We start from the raw sequence: 8,639 nt of genomic DNA, 5'->3' as shown, positions 1-8,639 counted from the left end.
CCCGAGCATTGGTGACTTGACAGTGAATAATTGCTTTGGGGGACTAGGAGCTCTCTACCCTTTTGGTCTCTGTCTGCATTTGTTGAGATTATTTAGGATTAATCACTTTTTTTTCTCTCCTAAGGCTTGGAAAAATCAGTCTCTAGGGAGGACAAAAGGTAGAAATTCAGGTAAGCGTTTTGCAGGGGAATCTCACTGTCAAGACTATTATTCTTCGTCTGTGTGCATCCCTAACTACTTTTATGCTTTTTGATAGCGCTCTTCTAGGATATTTTAGGTGATATGTATCTTTTCCAATTCAAATGGGCCCTTGATAGAATAGGATCCTTCAGGTGATACAAATCTTTCCCATTTCTAGCAGCTCATAGAGATAGAAATTTCACCAAACCTGCTTAGGTGTTTAGCCCTTTCTTCAGGAAATGCCTCTGGGAGGCAACAGCTGCAGGATTTGTTGTCACACACATCTGAGTACAGATCTCAGCTCCAAAGGGTGCTTATCTCTTTACAGTTTATGAGGCAAATAGCACTATATGCTGGCTGTCAGTAGGTCAGTCTGTATTTCATAGGGAATCACATGGAGATACTGAAGAACAAAGGTCAAATGCATCTGTAATATTCCATAGCCAAGCCTCAGGCAGGGCTTAGTTCTAAGCTTTGGGGGATGGGAACAGGGCTATGAGGAGAGAGATGTGGTTCTTGCTTTGTCAGGGCCCCTGAGCTCATAGAGAACAGTCCCCACAATTGTAGGTACTTCCTTTACTGCACTGTGAACCACTACAAGAGTAGGCCCAAACCAGGGCTCATCTCCCACTGAGATAGAATTACTCCCTTCAACTTCTTGCTCTCCCAGCATCCATGGTCTCATTGTAGGTGAACTGTCTTTTCCTGTCCCCTGAATTTGGGCTTACCCATGTGGCTTGGTTTGGTCCATGGGATGAAGTAGAAATGAAAAGTGTAGTTCTGAATGTCAGCTTGAAAGGGCCTCATGATGATCTGCTGGTCATTGAGTACTTCCTCTTTCACACAAGAGCAGCTTCCCCTGGGCAGCGACTGCCTCTGCAGGCTGCCCCAGGAAGAACACCAGTCAGTTACTGCTAGAGCATAAGTACATTAGCTAGCTGTAGTCTCATAGGGGGTCATCATTTCAATCTGACTTCAGGACTGTTTGTAGCATATCATTGCAGAAATAGCTAAAGTATTTACAGTTTCAGTATTGGGACAGTCTCCAGGACTGTACTGAGGCACTCCAGCCTGAAGTGCTCTGTCATCTGGGTCTCATCGATGGCTTTTTGCTTTAATTTCGCTTTAGTTAGGGTCTTGTGCCAATGTTACCCAGTCAAGCCTTGAATAATAATGGGTTACCTCCAATTCCTGGATAGTAGTGGGGATCATAAGCAGGTACCAGACCAGGAGCCATTCTTACCCATTTTTCTTTCCCTCTTCCTTCCTTCCTTTCTCTTTCTTCCCTTTTTTTCTTTCCTTTCCTTTCCTTTCTTTCTCTTTTTTTCTTTCTCCTTCCTTCCTTTTTTTTAATTGTGAAAATACTGTACAGAAGGGTTACAATTACATGGTCAAGATCATGAGTACATTTCTTATCAAGCATTATAGCCTCCTCCTTTGTTTCCCTTTTCCATCCCTTCCCATCCTCCCCCTTCCTTCTTTTCTTTTCTCTATCATTTATTTTTTTCTTTCTTTCCTTCTTTTTCCTTCCTTCCCTTTCTCTTTCCTTCTTTTATCTCTTTCCTTTCTTTCCTTCCTTTCCTTTCTCCTTTTCCTTTCTTCCTTTTCTTTTTTCTTCTTTCCTTTTTTCCCTTCCTTCCTTCCCTTCTTTCTCTCTTTCTCTTTCTTCCTTCCTTTCTTGCTTGCTTGCTTTCTGACACAGTGATTTTGAACCAAGGGTCTTACACTTGCTAGGAAGGTGCTATATTACTTGAGCCACATCCAATTTATTTTTCCCTTTAGTTATTCTTAGTGATGGCATTTAGTGCTTTCTTAGTCTAGCCTGGAGAGCCATCTTTCTACTTTCCCAGCCCCCAGCTTGTTTCTTGATATGGGGTATTCCTAAATTTCTGTCTAGGCTGACCTCAGACTGTGATCCTCCCTATTTCTGCCTTCATAGTAACTGGGATTACAAGTTTAGACCACTGTGCCCACCTAGATAACTCATTTGTTGTAGGGACAGCTGCTACAAAGAGAAATCCAACAAACTGGGTTGAGTAAGAAGCATATTGAATTGGCATGTAATAATTCAGTTAGAAAGTCCAGGCAGGGCTACTTGTGGCCTTAGTATTAGTGTCCCAGACTCTGTATCACTGCTTCATCTTCCAGGGCCTGGCTCCCATCTACATAAGGTTTCATAGCACTCACAGGAAATCTGTGTCTTTCAGCCCTACAAGGCAAGCCTTCCACATGTGGTGCCAAATCCTCCTCCCAACATTATTGTTTAACAGGCTCCATGTCAGCCATCCTTACCACTTCTGCTTTGAGTATCATGTGCTATTTTTTAGAGGGTGGAGAGGGGAGGAAGTGCTAAGGATGGAAGCTCAATCTCCCAAACTTTGTTTTTTTCTTTCTTTTATTGTCCTAGAGCTTGAACTCAGGGCCTGGGCACCATCCCTGAGTGTCTTTTGCTCAAGGCTAATACTCTGCCACTTCAGCCACACCACCACTTCTGGCTTTTACTGTTTATATGGTACTGAAGAATTGAACCCAGGGCTTCATGCATGCTAGGCAAGAACTCTACCACTAAGCCACATTCTCAGCCTCCAAAGTTTTCTCAGAAGGTAAGTCAGACCAGATTTATCAGGACTGGGGGTACCAAGGCTGGAATTTTTCCAGGGAGGGAGCTTATTTTGGAATACATAACATTCTTTAGATGACTGGGGAAACAGGAAACATCCTACTATTAATACTGCTTGGTTGAGGGGGATGATCTCATTAGCAAGGGGAACCTAATTTTTTTATTTACTTACTGAGCTTGCAAAGCCCAAAGTGTATCACACCTGTCTGATGCCCCATTTTGTCCCAATTCCTAGAGCCCCTGACCCCCATTAATTCCTGCTCCCTCTCTTTTAAGCTACCATCAAAGGACCATCCTAAAACCCAAGCTTGATCATGTTTGTGCTGTTTAACCCATCAGTTGTTCATATTGAGGTGGCTGTGCCTTCGCCAGGGTCTGTGGGACAGGTCCCTGTCACTGGGCCATCTGCAGCATTTCTTCTTTTTCTTCCTTGATGTCATGTTCTAGAACACAGACTGACTATACACAGCGCAGGCATACCTTGAGGATTTGTGCTTCTGTACCTTTGTACTTCTACTTTTTAGATGCCTTCCTTCCTCTTGCAGCTAAAAAGCCCTTTATTTCACATTCCTTCCTCCAAATATCCCCTCATATCTTCTCCTTTCTAGTTAACCCAGAGCTGAGCCACTCTTGGTCCATAGTCATTGTCATACCCAACTCATTGTGGTTTCAATATGAATTGTCTATCCATCTTCCCAGCCTAGGAGAGCCTTCAGGAAAGAGATTCTGTCCTAGACAAGTTTATTATGAAGCCTCACTTCAAGTTCCATCTCTTTTCTGCACTCTTGTTAGGACCTCTGATTTCCCTCCTCTGAAAAAGACACACCTCATCTCATACCACATAGATCCTAATCATATTATTGCCTCATGCTATCATCTCTCTTTTCTGTGACATGTTGCACTAAAATTGTGAGAATTTTCATTCATACATAGGCTGTTGGTCTGGGTGACATCTCTCTTTTACGCAGGTTTCACTTAAGAGACATACTCAGACATACACTCTGCCACAGTTAGGACTAGCTGAACACTGCAGGATCTCCTCAGTTTCAACCAACTGTAAAATTTAATTGTATCAAATTGAGAGGTTTACATAGATATCATGTCTTATTTTGAAGTAAGGGAAATATGTCAGAACAGAAACCCAATATTGCCTGTAATCTTGGTATAATCTTTGAGATGTCTAGCAATAGAATTGCTTTGTAGTGAGCTCTTGTCTTTTTGCCCAATAGTTTTATTAAGAGAAATACCCATGTCCCCACTGAAAGAGGACATAAGCTGGGCTGGGGAGTTTAGGTCCTTGTAACATTGAACTAAATGCTGAGTACTATGCCTGGCCTGTAGGTGATGCTCACTAAAGTAATGGCCATCATATTCCCCTTCAGCATTGTCATCATTACTGACCACATTGTCACTGTCATTATTTGTGATGGTAGCACTACTTATCTCTCTCCATAAGCCTGTATTCTATAACCAGGCTGTGGAATAATTAGGAGGCTTTGGAATTTCAATTGTCCTGGTTAAAATCCTAACCTCTGGTTTTGGATGTGTGATTTTGGGTTCCTAGGCAGGTAACCTGCATTCTGTGAGCTCTGCTGTTTAGGTATCAAATGAAACAAAAACAAAAAGCAAATTATGCTTCTATGGAGTATATGGCTAAATAATAAACGACTGTGAAATGTCTGAGCTAGGGATTGGCATCAGGTAATTCAATTGTATAGCTGGTAGCTCCTGCTACTGCTGCTGCTTGTGATTACTACTAGTCCTGTGTTTTCAACTCAGTAAAAACACTTTATTATCACTCATTTTAATGACTACATAAAGAGAAACATCTTTATTCTCAGGAATTAGCTTTGGGAGGCCTCAAGAGAACAGGGGTCATAAGGCCAGCCCTGGCTAACTGATCAGCCAGAGGAGGAACTGAACAGCTGCACATTATGACTCTATTCCATTCACTGCTCAACTAGAGGACCCAAGAGGATATATCCATCCTTCATCTCATGTTACCGTGAGATGAGAAAATGGGACTGTCCAAGCTTGCTGATAGTCAGTAGGTGAATTTTCTGTTCTTATTCATTTTTTATATTCTTTTCCTCATGAATGTGTTCAGGCTTTACCTTCTAAATGAATTATTAATGGACTTTGAATTTGAGCGTGAAGTTGAAAAACCTTTCTACCCTCTGAAAATTACCAGTTGGAAGCACACAGTTATGGACTGGGGCAGGAAGTAGATGTGTGAAGCTGAGCAGAGCTGGGCAGCTCTCGTGGGACAGGAGAGGCTGGAGCAGTCCATGTGAAGGGAGAAGTGGCCTCACCAACTGCTTTCCGCAGTAAGGTAGGAGGAGGGCCATCTTGGGAAATCACTGACTCCCTGTGCATATTGTACTTTCCCTACTCTTTCCAGCACCTTCCTGCTAGTTGGGCAAGTACTAGGTCTTTAAAAAGAAAAATAAACCAATGTGAAGTTCTCAAGCAGCTGATCTGGGTAACAAAATCATATACGACAGGGCACACATTACTTTGTGAGTTTGAGAACCTGCGAAAAAGACTTGATTCCAGAGAGGAGCAGTCTCACTGACCCCTGCATTCTGGTGACCATGACATCTTGTGAAGGTGGCTAGAAGTGAACAATGGCCTGAAGACAGAAGGTCAAGCTCTTTGTAAATGACTGCTTCTTCATAAACCAAAACCACGGGCTTTAAAGTTTAAAGATCCAGACAGGTCTGCCTGTGACAAACCTGTCTCCAAGTGGGCAGAGTTAGGTTTAGAAGGCTAAGCTTCAAAGAAAGGGTTTAGAAGGCTAAGCTTCAAAAAAAGGTTCATCTCTTACATATAAAAGAAGAGACTTGAGGAACCCATAAGCCTGGTCTGGATATTTCCCATTAGTGCCAGGCAGCTGCCCCCAAAGCAAAGGTTTTGCTTTGAAGCCAAGTCTCAGGCCCGAATGTGCATCTATTTATAGTGATAAGTAATGTGGGCCCTTTCTCACCTCCTCCAGTCCCACTTTTAGGATCTTTAGAACTTCCAGAAGAATCTATAGCTCTCCTTTTCATTTAATTTCCTTAGCCATATTTGACTTCTATCACTACCCAGAAACTTCCCAGAAAATAGGCAGATTTTGAGATTTTGAACAAAACCCCAAACCTACATGCTGAGGATATATTCTCTTGTTCCCCAGAAGTTGATTACACTGAGAGAATGCAGGCAGGATGTCCTCTTTGGAAGCCACCTACACCTTCTGCAAGCATGACTGCCATGACACAGCCCTCGCCACAGTCCTGCCGCTCCTGCCTGTGCCCCTGTTATCTGCACACATATATGTAAGTACCACCCATGGAAATGGTTATGAATTGTATACAATTTAATCTGAGGAAACAGTATGCCAAAATGTTAGCAAATGTTAGAAATTAGGTGTGGAATAAACAATGTGAGAGTCCAAGTGTAAAAGTCTCAGACTTATGAGGCACGCACAGCACCACAACACCCAGGATCACCGGTGGACTAATTTCAGCAGGTGGAGGAGGAGGTGGTGGTGAGGCTGGTGGTGGTGATGATGATGGTGGAATTTCTATGACAATGTCACTGGCTGGGATCCCTGTAAAAGGAACAATACCAGGCTTTCAGTATTGAAGGAAGCAACTAGACTTTTCCTTGCCTCCCCTTGTTAGCTAGGAATGTTGAATTGCCCCCAGACATTTACCCTTTTCTCTTCTTATGCAAACTCTCTTCCTCATCGGAAGAGTCCCTGTCATGTAGCTTGTTGGCCATGCTTTTCTTGCGTGTGGCATTGAGAGGTCTGTACATATCCCTCAGCCAAACTGGTTGCCATAAGGAGAAGCCCTCCTAGGAAAGACAAGGAGAAATATTAATTCTACATTCGCTTCCCTTTTCTGGCCACAGAACTAAGTCCTTAACTTGCCTGACTTGTAGTTTCTGATGAGCATTTCCTTCGCAGAAATCCAAAAAAGCTCCTTGGGGGGAAGAGGAAGCAAAGAATGACTCCTGCCATTTTCCATGTCTCTCACAGTGTACATCTCAGATCTTACTGACAGAAATCCCCATACTTTGGTTCATAATCACAATGAGCAAAGGCTATCCTAGCATGGGGATTGAAAACAATTCCATGCATGCAGACAGAAGTTGCAGGAGCCTCCCAGGTCTGTCTCAAAGGTCTCTACAATGCTTCTAGGGAGACCTTTAGAAATGACTTGGCCTGCAGCATAGGTGGACTGCCAGCCCCACTTATGTTCTCTGCCAAAAATCCCTGCACATAAACAACTGCTCAACTCTTCTGCACAGAAGCATTTGATCTCTCTAGAGCCTTTCACTTCAGTCCTCTTTGGACTAAGTCTCCCATGTGTCAGTTGTTGGGAGAAGGAGATACCCCTCTGTTCTCTTAGCTGTTTTATCTTAGCTGTTTTTACATAAGCTGAGTCCTAGCAAGCACAACTTCTAAAGTTGTGTAGTTTAGACATTTTCATCTCTGAAAGGCTGTCATGATGAATGACTTATGAAATCAATTTAAAGGACATGACTAGCACTTAAAGGCAAGCTATCGTTTCTGAATGCAAGCAGAACAGGAAAAATCAGTTTGTGGTTCTTGAGACTGTGGATGTCTGCATTGCATGTGTGTCCTGGTTAAATGTGTCCTCATGTAATAAGGGAAAAGAACCCTTTTCTCCTAAACCTCCTGAGCAGTGTGACCCTGCTGCAAGACATTTCCCCTTTCTCTTCTCTTTATTACAAAAGCAATGATAAATTAGCATCTGAGGTCTCTCTTACCTAAAAGATGTGAACGAGAGTGGGGATGAGAAGGTACCCAGCAGGATGAGGAGTTTTCTTATCCCTGTAAAGGACCCACCCCTACATCCCCCCTTCCACCAGACCTATCCCCCAACACCCCACGGATTTCTTACACTGTCTCCGGAGGCCCACCAATAGCAGGAGCAGACACAGCTGAAACCTCTCAGTCTCCCACCCTCATTCACTGAAGGACTGGTGACAGAGAACTATCCATGCCAGTACTGGCTACCTCTGCCTCTGCTGAGGAACTTCTTTTGCTGGAGCCAGGTAAGACCTCTGGGAAGGAAGAGTTCTCTCTACCTTGAGTAGTGCCCCTCCCCACTGTAAGGCTAGGGGATAGAAACAGATGAGTTCTAGAGCCCCTCCAGTTCTCAGATCTTCACTGGAAGATTTACAGACTCCCATTTACCTTGAGGACTCTCTACTTTCTGTTGCCGATGCTCTGTGGGAATAAATCTGTTTGGGAAGAAAATACAATCATGATTTTCCACCAGTATGAGTACTTGTTCCTTCCTTAATTTATCTCTTCTCTACCCAGGAGGTAACTTTTTTGACTCCAAGAATTTTATCCTATAATAGATTGTGTTCTATGCCACAGTACTTGGTTGAGAGTCTTGTCGAAAGCTAGAACAACATATGCTATTCAGTATTTTAGATAATATCCAACAGAAAATTCTCCATGGTATCTCCTAACACAGTAAAGAAAATGCCCTTCACTGATCACAATCTTTACTGAAGACCAAAACAACACTATTGTTATCAAATCAAAGACAAGATTACTGTCTTTATTACAATTATTACTATCATAAATGAGGCACATCTATTGAAGAGGTCCCAACGAATGTAAAAGGACATAAATGGAGCATAAATGTTGGAAAGGAAGGAACTAAACTATTTTTCTTTGTATATGAAATGATGGATAACCAAAAAGCCTAACAGAGCCAGGCACCGTGTCTTACATGTATAATCCTAGCTACTTGGGAGGTTGGGATCTGAGCACCATGATTCAAAGCCAGCCTGGGCAGAAAATTAACCACCA

The 8,639-nt window shown here is 42.8% G+C and overlaps 1 protein-coding gene across 1 annotated transcript in view; it reads right to left on the bottom strand.

Annotated features, from left to right (window-relative positions):
• LOC105997493 (leucine-rich repeat-containing protein 37A3-like) overlaps positions 1-8,639 on the bottom strand; it is a 27,758-nt gene that overhangs the window by 1,824 nt on the left and 17,295 nt on the right. Inside the window, 2 exon segments of the mRNA XM_013031929.1 lie at positions 909-1,063; positions 6,498-6,640. Coding sequence (XP_012887383.1) covers positions 909-1,063; positions 6,498-6,640 — 298 coding nt within the window.

The sequence above is a fragment of the Dipodomys ordii genome, unplaced genomic scaffold (assembly GCF_000151885.1).
Source record: "Dipodomys ordii isolate 6190 unplaced genomic scaffold, Dord_2.0 Scaffold147, whole genome shotgun sequence".
NCBI lineage: Eukaryota > Metazoa > Chordata > Mammalia > Rodentia > Heteromyidae > Dipodomys > Dipodomys ordii.
This window is presented reverse-complemented; position numbering and strand designations above follow the sequence as displayed.